This window comes from Anser cygnoides, chromosome 7, assembly GCF_040182565.1.
Source record: "Anser cygnoides isolate HZ-2024a breed goose chromosome 7, Taihu_goose_T2T_genome, whole genome shotgun sequence".
Classification (NCBI taxonomy): domain Eukaryota; kingdom Metazoa; phylum Chordata; class Aves; order Anseriformes; family Anatidae; genus Anser; species Anser cygnoides.
The window spans coordinates 5,386,233-5,406,852 of record NC_089879.1 but is presented as its reverse complement, the minus strand read 5'-3'; the positions used below and the strand labels follow the sequence as shown (position 1 = coordinate 5,406,852).

The 20,620-nt window shown below is 40.9% G+C and overlaps 1 protein-coding gene across 13 annotated transcripts in view; it reads right to left on the bottom strand.

Annotated features, from left to right (window-relative positions):
* Window positions 1-442: 442 nt before the first annotated feature.
* Window positions 443-20,620, bottom strand: part of FGFR2 (fibroblast growth factor receptor 2) — a 96,838-nt gene continuing 76,660 nt past the window's right edge. For all 13 annotated transcript variants that reach the window (XM_067000468.1, XM_067000472.1, XM_067000474.1 and 10 more), the window contains 9 exons: window positions 17,864-18,015; window positions 14,489-14,610; window positions 13,800-13,910; window positions 12,848-13,038; window positions 9,267-9,389; window positions 7,955-8,025; window positions 5,959-6,096; window positions 5,016-5,121; window positions 443-1,394 (listed from right to left, as the gene is read on the bottom strand). In XM_067000468.1, the coding sequence (XP_066856569.1) occupies window positions 1,230-1,394; window positions 5,016-5,121; window positions 5,959-6,096; window positions 7,955-8,025; window positions 9,267-9,389; window positions 12,848-13,038; window positions 13,800-13,910; window positions 14,489-14,610; window positions 17,864-18,015 (1,179 nt within the window). In that variant the 3' untranslated portion in view covers window positions 443-1,229. The remainder of the gene's footprint in view (window positions 1,395-5,015; window positions 5,122-5,958; window positions 6,097-7,954; window positions 8,026-9,266; window positions 9,390-12,847; window positions 13,039-13,799; window positions 13,911-14,488; window positions 14,611-17,863; window positions 18,016-20,620) is intronic.

Below are 20,620 nucleotides of genomic sequence, written 5' to 3'. Positions count from 1 at the left end.
TTATAAACAACTTCTCTCTTTTTAACATAAGTTACAATAGAGGGATAGTCTAAAATGCAAGAGATCCAGGCCAAAAGATCTGGAACCTATTATCCAACCCAGAGAAGAGAAATCTAGTTAATTTGATGCATGTGCAACTCAGGGTAGAAGCTCAGCTCCTTTTAGAGAAGTACGTTCTGCTATGGTTATAGACAAATTAATGACTTTCTTTGCTTTAGAAACCCATTTTAAGTTTTTCTTTTTTTTTTTTTTGTGAAATGATTTTTTTTTTGTCATTGCCTAAAGAGTTAAGTTGTTAAAGTGACAGATATTGAGAATAAAAGACATTCTTGTTAAAGGATTTGGTTCTGATAATAATCATTTGACACTGCAGTTTTTAAACACAAATAAATCAAAAGTTTAATTTCCCCAAATTAGTTATATACTGTAAATATTTCTTTAAAAAAAAAAAAAAAGATCTGAAAACTAGTAAAGTCTGAGCAATATATCTACTAGTTCTCTGTGCTGCCTGCATAGAAATGCCATTTAAATTACAAAAACACAACAACCCTATAAACGATTAATTGTTTTGTACATTACCAATTAGTTAATAAATTAATGATATACCATTTTCCCTGAAAGCAAAGTATTTTCCACCTTTGGATGGTGAAAATTAAGAAATTCTGTGTAAGAACAGCATTTAGCAAATAGCTGTTAAAAAAAGAGACTAATTTGCTAGGTGGATTGGGACATCCATTTTTAAATCAATACAAAAAATAATTCATTGTAAATATATATAATATATATTTATACATATTTTGAATATATTTACATACATCCAGCACCTATATACTGCATTTGTGCTCTGTAAGTGTGTGCCAACATATATTTTCTCCAAATATTACAAAATAAACAAGAAAGGCAGACACAGAGTTTGCCTCAAGTCCAACTTGTCCATTGTACAAAGTCTGTTGCAGCTTACGGAGAGCCAGAAAATTGAGAGGGATGAGTATCTAGATATAGCTCATAAACATTCTTCTTTGTTGGGAATATTTATTAAAAGTCGCAAATTATGAGATTCTTCTGTAGGATCTGACTGCTTTCCTCCAAGTTTTCTTTTTTTCCTTTTTTGTTCTTCCATATTTCATATGTACAAGCAGAAACATTAAGGTCCTGGAGAAAAGGTTTTGTTTAGTATATGGTAGGTAGCTTGATGTTCTTGTTTCTTTATTCCTCTATATGATTCCTTTTCATGTTTTAACACTTCCATTCATGTGTTGGTACTTGGGAAGACAAGGTTCGTAAGGCATTGGATCGGGAGAAAAAACAGAGTCATCACCTGAAGAACACGAACTCCTTGTGTCAGGGTAGCTAGGTGAATACTGCTCGAGAGGTCCACTGAGGTCCAGATACTCCTGCAACAAAATAAATTGCATTTTCAAACAGTGCATAAAGCTGGCAGAAGCGTGTTACTACTGCTCAGACTTGGCTTGATCACACAATGGGTAAAAGAACAGGTTAAAAATGACAGTCATTTCCTTAATGCAGCTGCATTCAAAACTGCCTGTTGCTGAAATATCTAATGAAACAAGGAGCTCAAACAAAGAAAGAAAACACAAACCAATAACACAGTACTTTTGTGAAGCCCAACATCACCCGCATTAGCCGCGTCAGTGGAATAAACATGCCAACCACATCAAAAGAGGACTTTTCACTTGCAATGATAAAAATGAAATTTCATCCTAAATAGAACCATTTTTCTTTAGCACATGGTAATGATTTGGAGAGGGAAAGATACGTCCAACTTTATATTCCTTTGGTCAGTTTAAATATCTGTTTTATATTCTGTGATATTAAATTTGTGTTTAAACATGTAGTGGCATATGTGCAAAAAAGAATTAAAAGAAAAAGAAAATTAAATTCTCTAGATCTGCCTTCTTTATGCTACATTTTCTTCTGTGTGCGCGCACACGCCTGCATCCAAGAGTAGCCATCACCAAAGCAGTCATTAAAAAGGGAAATAATATCTGCTGAATCCAAGTTCTGGGTTAAGGCTCTTTTGCTAGAAACAACAGTTTTGGCAGGAGAATAAAGTTATTTTTCCCCTTGAAATGTTCCTTCTCTTTCAACTTCTAAAGGCAGCTGCATTCATTTAAATGCAATCTCTTCATTTGCTAAACCGCAAGTTATGATCATACTGACGAGACAAGTCTTCCACCTCAGTCAGTGTTTTATGCTGCTGTGCTTAGGTTTGGGGTAATTTTGTTCTTTGGTTAACATTTTTTTTCCCTCAGTCAGAAATTCAATCATTACCACATTACTCTTTAAATATGGGCACCATTTTAAAAGGGAGGAAAAATAGAAGTTTTAAAATGCTCACAAAAACAGTCGGCAGCAAGGGAAAGCAGTTCAGATCGATGATTACTTCTATCTTGCTGCCTGGACATTCAAAGATCCACAAGGCCAATCCTGGCATACATTTATGTATGAGCAGCCCAGTCTTATGTGACAAGAAATGATCGAGCACTTTCTAGACAGACAGAAGAAAGTATTCCAGCATTTAAAGAAACAGCTTTCTCATGGGCTTGCAGACACAGCTTGTCATATCAAAAGGCTTAATTTAATCCAGCTATGAGTTCAGAACTCCAAGTGGGACCCTCATCTCCTCTCCAGTCTCTCCATCCGATGTAAATGGCCACAGTCCCATAAAGGGTCATACGAAGCCCCCAGCATCAGGATGGTTCCTGGTGCCGATACAAAAACAGCCACGAGGCTGACTCTTGGTGACTTCTACTCATACAGTTCTGGGAAACAGCGGGTGGAAACTCTGGAAACGTGGGGAAGAGGGAAAGATACAGCAGGGTGAAGAGCAAGAGTCTTAAGCAAAAATAATCACTTTCACAAATTCAGTAGATGCTGTTGGGTGACCAGTTTCAGAGCTGATGAGGGTTTTTAAGGCTGATGCTGTACCAACAGTGTCATTTGGTGGGGGGGGGGGGGGGGGATGCAGCTGTGGAGTGGACAAGCACAAGTACGGTCACACCAAAGCATGAAGGAGCTGCACTTCGGCAAAATTGCAGATTACTCAAAATCCATGGTATCAAAACCGCAAAAGCGCAAAAGAACATAACAAGGTTTCAGGAACATCAAGTGTGCTGCACAGAAAAGTGAAGTCGTTTGCTTTCTTCATCCAGGGTAAACAGGACAAAAACAGTATCTTGAGTTGAAGGCTTAGATATTAGGAAAAAGACTTCAAAAGGTAAAGGTAATGAAACAGAACAAGGGACTGTCACAGGGTGATGCACAAATACAGCACTGGAGATCTTTAAGGACAGGTTACACAAACATGTCAGGGATGACAAACGTATAGTGCATCCTGCTGCACACTGATCAGATGGACCGGATATGTTCCTGAGGTTTTTCCAGTCTGTTTTCCTACGATTCAAGCCCAAAGTAATTTACATAACCTTAAAGGCTTTTTCAGGTTACCTTTGAGATCTTTCCAGGTCTACGAGCAATGCAGAATCGGGAAGGCAAGATGGTTAAACACACAAGAGGAAGAAATATCCTCTCCCAGGCTTAGAATTGCAGCCCAGAGCCTCCCTCTTGAATTCACAAACACAGATCCAGTCCAAGCCACCAAGCACTCTGTGGTGGCAGCCAGCCCACCGCCAACTGCCCTTGTGAAATCGTGTATAAATTAGGCAGGAAAAGATTCAGCTGGTATTGGATGAGGGGAAAACAAACAGTAATGGTACACGAGCTACGGGGCTGGCTCAGTCAGGAGCATGTACTCCTGCCTCATGCCCAAGCCACTGCTGAAGGTGACACTTTTTGGAGTAAGCCTTAAAAACAGAATCCAGATAAATTTATAGCTGCTACTGAAGCCAAAGAATCTATTCAAACAAACATAAGCCTGCTACACTCGGCAAATGATGTTCATAGAAAATGGCATCTTCTTACTCAGGTTCTCCTGTCATCTCTGTAGCGTATAAGAGGCTTTCCTAAAGCCTCTTAATTTAATGTTGTTGTTGTTATTTTCTGACAATTCTGAAAAATCAGAAATTAATGTTGGTGTCACGTATAATATGATCCAAACCTTATTTTCCACTTTTTTTCCCTATATAAAGAAGTGCTGTAGTCATAGCAAATATGAAAAATTTGTTCTGAAATGGTCGAAGAATTTGTTGCAGCGTCTTGTCCCCGTCTCCCATTATCTGTCATTATCATTTGTCAGAAATCACAGGGATTTGTAACACATTTCTGGGACACCAAGATTTTCTCTCATAAAGTATCCACCAAAAGAATCAACATTTCCATTACTTGTGATCTTCCTCAAAGGTGCGTGTGATTTAGCGGTAAGAGAACCGATCCCTGGGTGAATACGCTAATCAGCGTGTTCGTTGCTAAAACTAATAATATTCCAGACCTCTGTAAGAATGCCGTTCAAATGAAACCTTTCTGCATTCATATACCCCAACCTGAAGCAGTGTGAGGCAGGACCTTTGGATAATTGGATGGCTGTTCACACGCTCCCTGCGGGTTCTTCTTCCCTCTGCTGAGAGCTATCTCAGTGAACCTAATTCACTCTCAGACACACAATCTGAAATCTGCCATTGACAATTTCTTCTCTTCTGACCTAGATATCACGGCTGGGAATCAGACTGAGCTGATAAATGAAAAACACCACGAACAACTCTCCGTCACATGAAACTCATGTTAAAGTATAAACACTGCCTCTCAATCTGCCACGTGTATTCCCTTGATACCGCTACGCTAAATACATCAAAAGATGCAAAGAGAAATAAACAAAAACATTCTAAAGATGTGTTTGTTTTGTTACATAAACCAAGGCATAATGGCAAGAGACCGAGTATTTCATAGGATGCATAGTTTAGCTGCGTGTAACCTCGGAGGACAGCAACAAACAGAACAAGAAGAGAACTTGAACAGGATTTCATAACTGAATAAATTCCATCTGTCTCCTGAACCGTTCATCCTGATCAGCAGCTTATGGGGGGAAACAATTTACCTACCTCGTTAGTTGTGAGAGTGAGAATCCGATCCAAGTCTTCTACCAACTGTTTAAAAGTTGGTCTCTGTGAAGGCACAGCATGCCAGCAATCTCTCATCATCATATAGCTGTAAGAAATGCACATTTTCTTGGGTTAATTAAAATCACACGTCCTTCTCATAAGCCTTTTCATATGCAGCCAGTGTTCTTCATCACAAGTAAGGCAGTGAGCAGCCCGCAGCCCTCCACATGGACCACTGTCTTTCCCAAAACCATGCAATGCTGTCACTTCCCTTGAAGGTGCATTTCTATTTCTGTATCTCTACTTGGCTCAGTGTCTAAATTTCCTCTTTGTGGACCTGATTCCGTAGTCTTCTGTGACATTTCAATGGTATTAAATTACATGTGCTTAAATATTTTGTCATGTTAGGGATTGCAGCCTTTGTGAAGTGAAGAAATTAAAATGAGGGGGAAAAAAGTAAAAACAGTCAAGGGCTATACTGAAATATTAGAAAGCGAAAGCACTCTCACACCATCAGTAGTAGATAATGCATTTTTAATGCAGTTCCCAAATGCATTTTGTTATGTAAAAAAACAGCTTGATGTAGCTTACACAGGATTAGTGGTGTGTGCGCCATTTGAGAATTTTCATGTTTAATGAAATAAAACAAAAAATAAGGGTTAAAAATACTGACAAAGAGTGGCTCGTAGATGATCCCTTCTGTTTTCAAGGGGATACAGCAGGGTGTGTAAAGAATTGTCCTCTATCAAGATTGCCTGGAGACCTTTCCACGCCATTTCTTTATGTATCTATACACATGCACATATATCCATATGCACACGTATCCACAATGTCAGAGTCAACAATTCTGAAAACGCTAGGTTCTGCTGGGGGTAACATGAAACGTGTGATTGCAGTACGGTTTGCACCCCTCGGTCCTTGTACAGCAAATAAGGGTCCTTACAGTTCATTGGTGCAGTTGGCAGGTTTATCCATTCGGTGCCCTTCTTTCAGCAGCTTAAAAAGTTCCTCCACTGGGATTCCTGGGTAGGGTGATCCTCCTAACGTGAAGATCTCCCACATTAACACACCAAATGACCATCTACAAAACAAAGAGAAAACTGCATTAGTAGATCTGCCTTACTGCTGAAAACAAAGAGGTTTTTGCAATGGGTGCAATGACTGTCAAGACCTCTTCAAAAAGCTCTAAGCTTCTCTTCATGCATCTGCTCACCTCTGAACGCCATGAGCGGGACATCAACCTGTAAGCACATCAGGTGCATCAGCAGCACACGGAATAGAGACTGACCCGGGCACATTCTCAAACACATCCTCAGCCTCTGTCTGGTGTGCTCTGAGCACTTGAGTTTCCAGGCCCACTGCAAAGAACTACGTCTTCACAGTTTTAGCTATTTACAGAACATCCATACTGTTCAGCTGGTTTGCCAGTATGGGGTGGGATATTTTGGAAAAAGCAGGCTGTTCAAAACAAAAGTATCTTGCATTATTCTGCTCTTAAAAAAAAAAAAAAAAAGTTATTTATTTTTGTCAGGAAATGAAGGAGGGTTAATTTCAGGCAGTTTTCCTGCCTGCTTGCCACCTCCTCCACGCCTGCCCCGTCACGTCGTGCTGGCAGCCAGGGGCTCTCTGGCAGGCTGCTTTGCCAGGTGAGCACAGCACAAAGCCTGCCCTGGCTCCCGAGCTCCTCTGCAGCTCTGCTAGCTTTGCAGCAGTGTATTTTAGTAAACTGTTTGCACACACTTACAATAATATTATCCTTAGCTGCCTTCAAAGCCACCATGGGGCCAAAAGCCTCCCAGCTCCAGCACTGAAATCCGTGTGCTCGGTGCCTGTTGTGTGCTTCAAGTCCTGAACCAGTGAAGCAGTTTACTTCACATTCACTTAAATATTTTGTCAAGATGTTATTTTAAAGCAAAAGTTTGATCCACCCTTAACGTGTGTATATAGTTTCCTTTATAAATAACATAAAGATGGCAGGAAAAGGCTCAGTAAATGCTTTTCTTAAGGAGAGAGCAGCTTGGGAAGAACATCCAAGTTAAAGGAGGAGGAGACACCTCTTATTTTCTCCCCGCTGCTCTTTTCTATTTTAACTCTGTGCTGACTTACATAAGCTTTTACACCTGTGCTGGGATGCATCCAGCCCTTTACGGTTAACAGCTTCTCTCAGAGAAATAAAAAACTTAAGATCTTCATCTGCACTGCATAAAAAAAATACACATCTTAGAGCGTAACGCGTGCAAGCACCGAGGATGGGCCTAGGGAACTTTAATGGGAAGCAGAATAAATCTGAGCTGTTGCATCAGCCAGCTACACCGCACACTTTAAAAGATTCTGGAGCAACAGAGTCCAATGATTTCCTACTACATGTGAAGCACTGCTGGGAAGCAACAACGTCTCTAAAAGCAGGGAAAACTCTTCTGGTAAACCCAGCCTATGTTTTACCGTAGCTAGTCTTAGCACAAATTTTGACAAGAAATTTTCAGGATCTTCTTTCTTTCCTTTTTCTTTTTTTCCTTTTTTTTTTTTCTTTCTTTCTTTCTTTCCTCTCTCTCCCTCCCTCCCTCTCTCTTTTTAACCTGTAGGAAGTGCAGACTATGTCAAAAGCCAAGCAAATTAGATAGACTCTTTGTAGCTGCACATCCGTAAATAAGTTCAAGGGGGGAAACTTCCGCACTGACAGAAGGAGGTTAGCATTTTCCACCTTTCATGTGCTTTGAAGCTGGGCAGATTAGTAACAGAGCACTGGTTAGCAGTCTACCATAAAATCCTCACTTTCTAAGGGCAAGTCCTGTTCCATCTATTAATATGTGAAACAGAATGAAAACACTTAAAGGTAAAGGACAGCAGGGAAATACATTTTCAAAATATCCCAAACTTTAACAAATACAAACCAGCTTCCCCACCTGCCCCCCAAAAAGCACTCAAATAAAACTACTTACACATCACTTTGATGCGTGTAAACTCTGTCAAACAGAGCTTCTGGAGCCATCCACTTTACTGGAAGTCGTCCCTGTACATTTGGAGGGGAAGGGAAAAAAAAGTAAAATTGAAGCAATTTGCCGGATGATTTCAACACTGAATTTTTTTTTTAAATATTAATCAGTTCTCAGGGATCAGTTTACTGATGCAAACAGTTTACCTTTAAAACTTTCAGGGAAAAAAGAATCAAATCAAACGGGCAAAAAAGAGCAGATAATTAAGGAAAATGGATATAACGCTGACGATAAAATTAAAAACACTGAAAGCTCCAAAAATGTTCCCATACTGTTTGCAAGTAGAATCATAGGATAAGCAGATCAAAGTGGAAAAATCATTCCATTCCATTCCACATTAAAGTACAACACACTAAACCTCTGAAAAACAAGAAGCTGACCATTCAACCCAAGAATTTCATTTTCCTTTCCACTTTCTGTAGTGGCCCAAAGCTTGCAGCCACAACTACCTGTTGCTTTGTAAAAAAACTCTGCTCAGGGCCCAAGAGTCGCACCAAATTTGATATGAAGTGGGTTCAAATTTCCTCCAGCACCAACAAACTCATACCTGGTTTCTCTGCCTTTTGGAATGATGCAGACAGATATTACCATTAAAATGCCATTAATAGCTGACTGCTTATTTTTCATAGATGAACCACATAAGATGATTAATTAGTATTTTGTATAAATACTATTTACTATTAACAAAGTCTGAAGAACTGAAAGAGTTCTGCAAAGTTCCCATCTGAAACTTTGTCTCCTTGATTTGGTACAGGTTAAACAATAGTTAAAAGGTTAAAAATAGTCACAGAGGGGGGAAGTAAAAATCCATTTTCTCAGCCTCTAGTCCCACTTTGATACTACTGCCATAAGTATTTTTACAGCAAGTACAGCATTACCACACATAAATAGGATTTTTATTACAGTTACTACTATCACTGTTTATACATAGCTTTTCAAGATCCAAGAGCTGGTGCAAAACAAGCTGGAATCAATTTTCCACTTATTTCAAGTGATTGAAGGCAGGGACACAGAAAATTAATACTTATATTCTAGCAATTATAATAAATCATAAAAAATAAAGCCTATTTGTTTATCTTTTAACTATCCATCACTGTAGGAGAGGGACAGAAATGCTTATGTCCTTGATCCCTGTTTTCTGTCTGTGATTAAAAGTGAGTCTGCCAGGCAAGAAGCCCATTAAGATTATAACCATAGTTTTAGAGTGAAACATTGAAAGAAACACTTGTTTCCAGAGATAAGAAAACCATCCACTTACATTAGTAGTCTTTTTATAATAATCTATATTGTTGATGTCTCTGGCTAAACCAAAGTCTGCTATTTTCATGACATTGTTTTCAGTTACCAAAACATTTCTCGCAGCTAGGTCTCGATGAATACACTGGAAGGAAAGAAAGACAAGACAAAAATGCCCACTGAAATAAACTGTTGTAAAAAAAGTAATTATTTCTACACCATAACCATGTCTCTTTTATGGATTTTAACCCAAATGCCAAGGTGTGAATGCCACATTTACTATAAGCCCATGCAATAAGTATGTTGTAGTTACTCCACTGCAACCCATCCACGTCCATCCAAGTGCTTCCAGGTGGAACAACTGACCAAAAGTCTCTTTAAAAAGCCTCATTTTTAAAGCCTCGTATTTTGCTAAAGCTTTTGGGTGGCGATCCAAAATGTTTCAAGCTGTTTGAGATCCACTTTTTATTACACATACCCAGGTACAGGTACTGTAGCATTTTCATTACAGTTTCTTCTTTTAAATTATATTCGATCAACAGGGTTAAAACCTGATGGTCTGGGTAAGTGCAACCATTTTTAATATGAAAGATCTTAATAAGATATATATCTACAGTATATAATTTAAAGCCAGATGTCTAGGGTGTGTATATTTACTTCAACCATGAGACTACAACAATTTCATTTTGAAAAAAAAAATACAATATGCACTGGACTGTTTGCTTTTTAAACAGCTCTGATACTGAAAGCAAAACCAGTATCTGCTCAGATTTTTTCCTTCATGTCAGCATTATCCTGAAAACTTGCAACTGATATTCCTGACACTGAAAGGAAGTTGTGACTGCTCTACGTATTACTCCTGTTTTAGCAGCTTTATTAGGGTTCATACAGGGTGGCACAGCAGGGGCATGGTGAGAAACATTGCATTTGGAGTCCTCCCAGGACATTTCACTTCTTTTCAAGTTAAATAGCCTTTTCTCTTTTTTTTTTTTTTTGTTTCCCTCATCAATTTTGGTTTATTCTTTGTGTTCTCCTCATTTCAGGATGTGCACAGACATGCTGGACTGAACCACTACAAGAAGAAAACAAAAAAAAACAAACAATCTGAAAAAAACCCACCACAACATTTTACAACACTCAGTGTTTTTCTCACATTATACCTTGCCCCAGCAATTTTCTGAGATCTCTCATCCTGTATGGGGGTAAAATGAGTCTACAAAGTTTCTGGTCCTCACTGGGACAGCCTAGGGCAGATGTCAGGAAAAAACTGCTTCATCAGTGCCTTCACGTACATAGGACCAGACAACAGCACATGCTTTCAGTGTCAAATCAGGCTTCTAATTCAGCGTCAACAATGCTACGGCAGCAGATATAACACCGGCCAGGCTTCCTGCTTCCCTATCCCTGTTCTCAAACCCTACAAGAACATGCTCCAAGACACTAGAAACTCAATGCACTTGCCCAAATACAAGAACATACACATCCTCTGAGATGCCAAGGTATCTTGCCAATACTGCCAGATGTGGCAAAGGATCTAGAGCACATATTCCTGTTCCAGAACGGCAGGCTGTGGGCAGAGCATCTCAAACAGCATGCAACATTTGTGCATGAGTCCAACAAGTGAACCAAACACCCATATCTTCTCTCGGGGGTATCTCTGCTTTCTCATACCCCGCAATTTTGCAAGCGAGTCTCCTCCCATCTTCAGAATGGTGCCATTATTGATTGCCATGTCTGGCAGGTTTCACAGCCAGCTTTCTGGCCCCAGTGATTTGCTGTCTTTTTTCAATGGTCTGGGTGAGCGTCTGCATCTTAAGTTTCCCTGTGGCTCTTGCACTGTACTGGCATGTCAGACAGGACACATCAACAGAATTTTAAAAAGCATCCATCCACCTTAGAAACAATATCCCACTTGCAATGTACAATTGCTTGTAAGGCAAAAACTGGAATAGGCACCCACGTATCTTTTTCACATATTAAAATTATATTCTGAGAGGATACTCTATGTGGGTTTTGTTCTTTTTCAAAAGTGTCAGTGAGCCTTTTATTAGATTGAAATAACAAGAACACTGGCCTTCTCACAGTTCCTGCACGCTGGAAATACCGTGAGAAGACTAGCTCTCTTATTATTCCAGCTCAGTAAATGGATCCCTAAGGGGAAAAGAAATAGAGAAATACAAACAGAAATGGTGGGATATCTGAAGAACTGGAATGCACAGTTTTTCTATGTGCTGCCTTTGTTTTCCTTCTTCCCCGTGCCTTGTGCAATGCCTTACATTTTGTCAAGTTCAGCACAGCACTCATCAGGTGTTTTTGCAAAGGAACTGGACCACAGATGAAATGATTCTGCCATGTGCATTTGTGTAAGCGTACACCTTGCAGTGTCCTTCAACAGCACTTCAGAGCTTCTCAAGATTTTCCAGAAAGATATTTTTTCCCTTTCACAACAACTTTTTTTTCCCTTGGGACATGGCTTATTGCCAGGCAAATGTTTCACTAATCTTAGGAAGAGATACCCTAAGGTGCTTTACCTAAAACAATACTCATGCTTACTCTACTAGAGGGGCTTGTCCTGGGGTCACACGTCTCCACGTTTACCTTACTGCACTAAGAATTAGTTTCCAAACAAAAGAATAAAAGCAAAATTGGACTTTCTCCTCACCCTCAAACTCTACAAGTGCAGAAAAACAATAAAAACTCATGACTCTACACCGCAGGACTGGAGGCTCAAAGTCAGCTCTACTCTGCGGTTAAAAACAGCCCCATACTTGCGAGTGGACTCAACTGGAAATTGGTATAAGTCCCACTAACCTTGCAGGGGATGCTTAGCATCAACATCTGATGCTCTGGTTTAGACTGGGTCCGAACTCAACCTAGGGTACGTGTGGTTGCCTGCCCACCAAGCCACAGCATGCTTACATGGGCATACAGGGCTAGCTAAGGTTCCATAACTGTAATTTAATCAAGGTACTGGTTGAAAAAACTGTTTGAAGAAAAGCTGAAGTAATAAGTGTCTAGGGACATGACAGGATAAATAAACTCTTTTGACAAGCTTTTAATCCTGACAAAGGCCAGCTTCGAGTACAGTGCATAATTTACAGTGACTAGTTCACTCCACTTATTTTTGCCTCTTCTGTTCACAATTTCTGCCCAGGCACCTTGTGATCTTCTGCACTCTGCCTATTATCATTCTGTAAACCCTTTCAGTAACTGAATTAATTTATTTTACATCATCGTATGAGCCTATTTGATAGGTCTGATTGCAAACAGAATACAAACGATGCCTTACTGTCTCATGGGTGGAGTAATGTGACTTGTATAACCAAGTGATTACCTGTGCTTATGAACTCAAAGTGCAGATAGATATGCAATATTTACTTTAAATGATTGATTCCAGACCTCATTTTAGCAATGTTGTTAAACACTGGTATAAAACTAAGCATATGAATTTTCCCACCGATCTTCTGTATGGATTATGCAACCTGTTTGAGAAAGGTCCTTCTCCCTGCAAATTCTTGACCATAAGCAACACGGGAACAAAACCAAACTTAAAAATAAATATGCACCAAGTACTTTGCACGCTATTTACTGAGTTCTACCTACTTTTTGTGATGCCAAATACTCCATGCCTCTTGCCAGCTGGTAAGTGCAGGATACCAAGTCCTTGAATGTCATCTGTTCCTCTGGCACCCTGTTAATATCAAAGGAATACTCCATCCCAGGGGGGCGGCGTGCTCGCAGGTACTCACGCAGGTTTCCTTTTGAAGCATATTCTACAATCACGTAGAGTGGACCTTTGGGTAAACAGAGACGTGGAAAAACTGGGGTAAGGTCAAAAGGTAAAACGATTTTCTGTAAAAAATCTTCCAGTGTTCTATAAAAAAAAATGAACTGAATTAAGAAATGTTTAACTGCAAAACCAGTAAGCACAACTTGAATGAAAAGGAAGTCCAGAGTTTGCTAAGTGGCTGGCCAAAGCTACATACGTAGCAGGATAGTGGCAGAGCTACAATTAGCAACTGAAGGCACCTTAATCCTGACCCACTCAGCATCTATTCCCTCCAGACCATGCCATGAAAAGCAGACATTTCCAGACGCAAAATATCACTAGATCTCAAACAAGGTGAAAGTGTTACATTAAATTTTCTCATCTCCAGATTTTTCATGCCTTTCTGCATGACTTTATTTACATTACATAATTACAGTTTAACAAAAACACTGTGGTCTACAGAGAGTAAAATTACTCATTTCAAATTCGAGGGACACAAAAGCAGAACTGACAGTTCAGAATGACAGATGTGGGTAAAGCCACTGTAAAATGTCATTTTTCCCTACAGCAAGGGATTAGAGTTTTCATATGATATAGTACCCTTTCTCATATTAAAGCTGCAAATATAATGAGACACAGAAGTTAAAATATCGCTGCTAAGCTAGGGAAATATCTAAAAATCCCATCACGGCATGACTGTTTCCTTAAAAACTCTTGAAAAATGATGATTAATGAGTTTCAGAGACCTGCGTGAAAGTTCTGGCTTACTTTCTTTACTCTACTCACCATCCTGCGTACAGGCGCCAAGAAGATTGATGATATTTTTATGCTTTCCAATCATCTTCATCATCTCCATCTCTGATACCAGGTCTGATAGATCCTTTTCTGTAGCATCATCTGTACAAGACACAGGTGCAGTTCATATTTTCTATTGTGCCAGCTTCTCTAAGGCTCACCAGCTGCTATGAAGTGTGTGCTTCAAAATGTAGAATATGCGATCTGTTTCCTAGTATACATTGTGCATTATACAAAGTCATGTGTTATGTCCTAATGAAAAATCTCTGCCTCTTTGATGGACTGACTGCCTCTTCAGTCATATGTTAAGAGTCAGTAATACATGACATAAAAATGCTGTCTTTAACTATCAACCCTTAATAATCATGCCTTTCCTAAAAGCTTTATAATTAAATTCAAAGCAAAAAGACCCCAACCACCTACTCTAGGATCTACGCAAGGACTGCTGCTGCGATTAACTCAGCTAAAAGCAGGGAGACCCACACGATGCCAATACATCCAAATACTCGCGGCTAAAGATAAACAGGCTGTCAAGAGCCCAGATTTACACCGCAAACCACCGAAGGCTGAGGTCAGCTATGTGCACTCTGACCCCCCTACAATGACAGAGCTCAGATGCCGCAAAGGAAACTTTTCATGGCTAAAAGCAGCCTCGGACCCTGCTCGGCCAATATTCTTACCTTTCAGCATCTTCACGGCCACAGTCACTGCTTCTTTCGGCCGGTCTTTGTCAATCCCCACCGCTTCGGCCATGACCACTTGCCCAAAGCAGCCTTCCCCCAGGGGTTTACCCAGCGTCAGCCTGGAGGTGTAAACAGGAGATTAACACACAGCATCTGGGGCAGGGGCGCAGGCAGTGAAATTCCAGAGCTAAATATAAAAACCTTTCAACAACTTGCTGCAGCACGAAGCCCTTATCATATGGAACTAATGAGACGCCCGGCGCACATCGGCTTTCACGCGCACTGCGGTCTGTTTTCTTAGGGACAGAGCAGAGAGCGTCTAATACAGACGGATCAGTTGCTAAACCCAGCTTTTAAGCTGCCCTCCTGCTTGTAAAGGGAGAGGCCATACTCAATGGCTAGCTGGAGGGATGCACTGCTTGCAGGGGAAGAGCTTGCACAGAGCATCGGGCTGCAGCCAAAACTCAGGCTGCAGGAACAGCCAGCAGCACCCCAGCCTCTCGTGTCGTCATGCCCCATTTTCTTCTTTCTATGTAGACCGCAAGGAGATGGGAGAAAGGCTTCTTTGTGCACGCTGCCATGTGTTTGCTGTCAGGCAGCTGGTGGTTTGTATGGCAAAGGGTGGTATCAAAACCAGGTGGATGTTTTAGGTATTACTAACTCCTGTGATACAACAGCACAGGGAGGAAACAGTCGAACACACTTCCAGATAGCCTAATTTTAGCTCAGAATTCACATCCTTGCTTTCTGTTTGGGCATGTGGGCCACGCACATTTGCCTAACGATGTCCTGTGCCGAAGGCATCAGGCAGGGCAGCGACAGCAGTGCAGCAGCAGCGCTGGGGCTCAGCTGCAGGCAGTTATCGCACAGTTATCACCCTGCTCCTCTCCCCAAAGCTGAGGAGGAGGCCAGGCAGCCTTCTTGGGGGAAAGAGGAGGGAGGACAATGGTGAGCAGGGAAATGAGGCCGGGATGGGCACGCAGGGAGGGGTTTGTCCCCGGGGGATGCTGCTGTGAAGGCACTTGGCAGGGCTCGGCGTCCCCTACACACCGCCTTCTCCGCATCCACCCCGTCCACAGCAAGATCGCTCTTCTTACATCTTCACGCATTTCCCCAGCACTTTGATCCTTTAAGGGGCGAGACGGGAGCCTTTATCCGCCCACAGCTGGCTCTGGTACAGTCCGTTTCTTGGCTGCAGGCTCGCTGCTGCCACGGCTGTCACGGCTGAGGGTAGCAGAAGACACCTCCTCCCTGCAGCACCCGGGCTCTGCTCCGAGCGGGAAGCAGACGGGGGAAAGTGAAGCCCCGTTATCATCCTGTGTCGATGTAAGGACCCTTTTAAGAGGAGCAGTCACTAACTGGGCCAGCTGCCTACGCCACTCCACTTTGTGGAGCACATCCCTGGTTGCAAAGCTCAGCTATAACAGACAGAGACTTCAATCCCAACTTGAGGAGGATAAAAAGATAAAATACAACAAAAATTTCAGAGCCTCTAGGCAAGATATTTTTTGTTCCAGCACAATGCTCACAGGCCAGATTCTGTCTCCTTTTGCCGCAAAGAATATTGTTTAACTCCAGAAGCAGTGCTGAAGCAGATGTCACAGAGAATGCTGAGTGAACTTGATCCAGTTAACATTATCCAGTGCTGGGGACAGATTTGGACAAGCATTTTCGTATCCAAGTTCTTATGGTCGTGGCTTCCCATGGTCAAAAGCAGGATTCACAGATACGACGTAGGTAGGGGCTGGTTGCCAAAAGCATGGACTTCTGTCCTCGCCCATGAATCCCAGGGTGTTGTCGTACCATCAGCAGAAGGCTGTTAGACTGGGGCTAAGTGGTTTGCAAACCCTCCTTGCTTATCTGCTCGGGCAAGAGATAGAGAAGCAAAGGGCGCTTCCTCCCCAGGGCAGCCCACAGATGCTTTGTCAAGCACGGTCTCAGCCGTGGTGAGAACTCCTCAATCTGTTTTGGATTGGTTTCTAAAGCAAACGCTGGTTTAAAAAGGTGCAAAGACTGAAGGGCAGCATATGCTATGCTGAGGTCATCCTGCACTTTATCCAGAACTGAAATTGAATTTAGGATCTTGGCAGAGAACAAACATTTGCATTGGAAACTGGTTAATTTATGTGCTATTGCCCTGCTAGGACTGAAGTAACAAACCCCTCATTGTGTGCCTCTTGCCCCCCAACCTAATAAACTGCCTCTAAATAGCCTCCTTTCATTGGAAATCTGCTCCACCTACATTTGTGCTGAATGTCGGTTTTTAATGTTTAGCACTCTAAAATTTTCCGCATTTAGTGTATCCCCCAAGGGTATGGGCTGACAGAAGTATGTATACAGGCCCCCACTGTTGACTAGAATCCTGCAGGTGGCAATTACTGCATTTTGCACTAATTTTCAGCTACATAATTAAAATAATTTCCAGAACAGTTGTCAGGAGGTTCAAAATTATGGCTCTGCTATCCAAAAGTTACAGTGCTGAGCTTTCAAAGAAAACTGTTCATGATAAAAGGTGTTAGTTTCTCAAATCCACCTAAAGACTTCTTAAAATTAGTATCAGATTTCAGATATAATCCTGGCTCTACCTGTATTACTATTATCTATTTTACAGGCCAACTTTATATTAAGCAATATGATCATAGCTCTGATTATTCAGCAGCTCATTTTGTATGTTATTCAACAGACTTCAAAGAATTATTTAGCCCTGTTAATTTAAATGTATCAAAATTCAGTACATTCTGCTTGCAACCTAATACTTTTAAACCACAGAAATCGTACACACAATTACATAATATGCAAAATTCCCCACTAAATCAAAAATGATCACCATTAATACAGGTTAATACTAAAGCAACAGAAAATCCTTTCCATAAGGTCTAAGTGAAAGAAAAGGTTGTCTAATTCCATATTCTAGACTTTCTCTATCTCCTACTTGACACTGTATTACATATTTTATAAACATTATACCAAACTAAAAAACATGGTTTAATGCACAGAGGTAATGCTTGGGCAAATCTGCCCTTTAACTATGGTTGTACACTGATATCTCTCCCAGCCTAGATCGTATATATTTTTAAATAAAATTTCAGATTCACTCCTAAATGAAGAGTTAGATTTCAGCAAAGTATCTAAAAGCCTTTAAGAAATCAGAAAATAAATCAGAGCAACAGGCAGAGGAAATTCTACTTCCATGTAAAAAAATAATAATTCAGATAATTGAATTGGATCTTGATCTTCAGAGAAGGTTCAGGTAACTGAGATTCTCTTTCAGCTAAAGAAACCCTGAGAGACATTGGGAAAGAAGCTCCCTCTCATACTGCGTCATGTTGTATAGATGCACGTAGGTAGCACTAAGGGAAGCAGGCTACATACTTATCTCTCGGAAACTCCCATTTCGGGTCTTCTGGCAATTCATACTCTGAGACTCCTGCCAGCATTGGGGCATCAGCAGTAGAGGAGAGGCGAGTAGTTATCCTCACCAGAGGCGTGTTGGAGTTCATGGAGGAGCTTGAGTCGGCTGACACCTGTTGTTGCAATGCAAGATACAAAAAACAAAAAGAGGCAGAGATGTAATCTTGGACCAAAAGCTGAAAAACAGCAGTACATGAAAACTGAGCCAGCTAAGAACAGTGGTATTAGGGACTGAACCTCCTGTCTTGTTTGTAGTGAACTGTTCTACTACATTTACGCTTCCCTGTAAGCACAAAACTGACTGCAATTGCTGCCCTGACTGTCAGTCTGTCCCATAGGCTGAAAACCATTGAATGAAATTTTAAAATACATTCACTCAGAATGGAATTTAAATGTATGCTTCTTACAATTTATCTTATTTTTATTTTTAATCAAGTGAGTATTTACAGCACCACTCTCAATGGGCAGCTTCTACTGTGAGCAGAGGTTACCAGTAAGCTCTCTTCTACTCATTTCTAGCTTCCCTTGTCATCATTTCTTTTTCCAAATCAGTACAAAATTTAGTATTTTTAGGTGTTGCTATTAAAGTAAAATTTTCATTTTTTTAACTAAAAAATGGCATTTTTGCAAAGGCTCCTTCCATTTTTTCCACCAGTGCCAGTGACCAAGGTCACATGTTACTGTGAAGAAAATGTAGGATATTCCTTCACGTGGTTTCTAAACATTTAACATTGAAAGCATCAAAAAGCCATCGCAACAGTTAGGGGTACTTCAGTTTTCAATGAACTCCATTCTTAAGCAAAGATTCTGCAAGTGAGGCAGAAAAGAGCTCATAAAAAAACATTTCATGTCCAACACTTCAAAATGTAATTCACTTTGAGTACAATTTGTCATTGTCCTTAACAGAAATACATTTTCCTTAGAGCATCAAAGGATAATAAAATAGGTAATAAAGAAATAATGATAGCTGCTTTGAAAGCAGAGCTATTCCGTCCACGTAACAAAATTCTGTTGGTGAAAATGGTGCGTCGTCCATAAGGTTCTTCTCTTAAACCTGCAAACAGCCTGCTGTCTGCAAAAATGCATACCAAAAATGCTTGTATTGCCACCATGTCCCCTATTGTAAGAGTAAATCCTCCTCCTCTCTTCAGAGGCCATGCCAAGGCCGTAACTGGTGGCCGTGGTGGGACAAAAGTCACGTCGCAATGCAGTCGCTGGTACCCATCCTCACATCAGGTGGCAGAAGATACTTCTCGTCCAGCGTCGTCAGGACCCTTCCCAAGCTGGAAGCCTAGAGCATCGGTATAACCACCCCTCTTGACCTTTCTCCTTGTCATCTGGAGTCAACCTTCACACCAAGTTTGCTTATGTAAAGTGTCACCGGGTCACAATTTTGTTTCAGAGGTCTTAGAGCTAGATAATAAAGGCTGTTATTGGCAAACAGATCCTAATAGCATTAAAGTGCAAGTCAGTGATATACAGTGATACGAACACAAAATCCTCTTGTCTCTGTGACACCTGGTAATTTAAGGGAGCATGAAGTTGCACTCACGTCCAACTAACAATTACAAGCCACCGAGTTACTCGAGCTTCTTAGCATGGGGCTGAAAGGCTTTTGCAACCACATCGTGCTCTTGCACAACGCATTTTGACAAGACGAGGTTATGGCTCTCAAATTTCTCATCAAGGTTTTGACAAACTTTCGGCTTAGACGTCTTTTACCGGGTAGACAACTTCAAGCCCATCCCAAAAAACAGGTTTGGGTTCTTGGCACATTTTTCTTAGGCCACAGATTAAGACTAGAAAGGGGTTTCATAAGGAACAAAGTGTTAAGGACTGCTTTCAAAAGATTAACTTTGGTAACCAGTTCTGCAGCTGACTGACAGACTTTCCTTGACACCAGAAACTCCACCTTCTGCTTGCATCGAGATGTACGTCTAGGAACAAGCAAGTACAACCGCACAAATAAAGCTTCCATTCAAACACGAGAGCTGGACCGCCTTCCCCCTCGCCCATCGCACTGTCGTTAGCATTAGTGTTTGCTTTCTGCAAATATAAGTACCTGGCACATTCCTCTAGTGTAATAAATACAGTGACCACTTGGGATACAAACAGAAAACAGCTATTAATGCAGACTACGTAGCCATAAATAAACCAGTAAATGAATGCTGAACGGAGCCCTTAGAGAGGGGCACTGCTGTGCCCAGCCCACGGAGGAACACACCTGCTGATGCTGAGTTGCTTGCTCAGAGCTGTACGGCAAGTCAGCAGGAGAACCAGGCCCACAGTCACATTTTTACTTATTTTTTCCCCTCATTTTCATGATAAAAATGATGCTGAATGAAATGAACCAGCCCAGCACCAAGAAATGTACAAATCTCCACATTGTGACAACTCCTCTCTCCCTGAAGTCCAGTTTTCTCCTATTTCTGATTTCAATTTTTTCATCTTTCTCACAGCAAAGATGCTGCTAATTCTCTACAACCACTTCCTCCATATTTCCAAAATCCACCCACTGTTCTCCAGCCATTCTACCAAGATTTTTTATTCAATATTTATATTTTAGACATCACGTTCACGTTCTTGTCTTCCTTTGTCATCATAGACATTGTTTTTGTGGGACAATATGAAGGCATGGAAGTGAAACTGCAAAATTTAGATGATACCCCTTGGGCATCAGAAATGGACCAAAATGTTCTGGGGTCTTTTTCTTCAAGA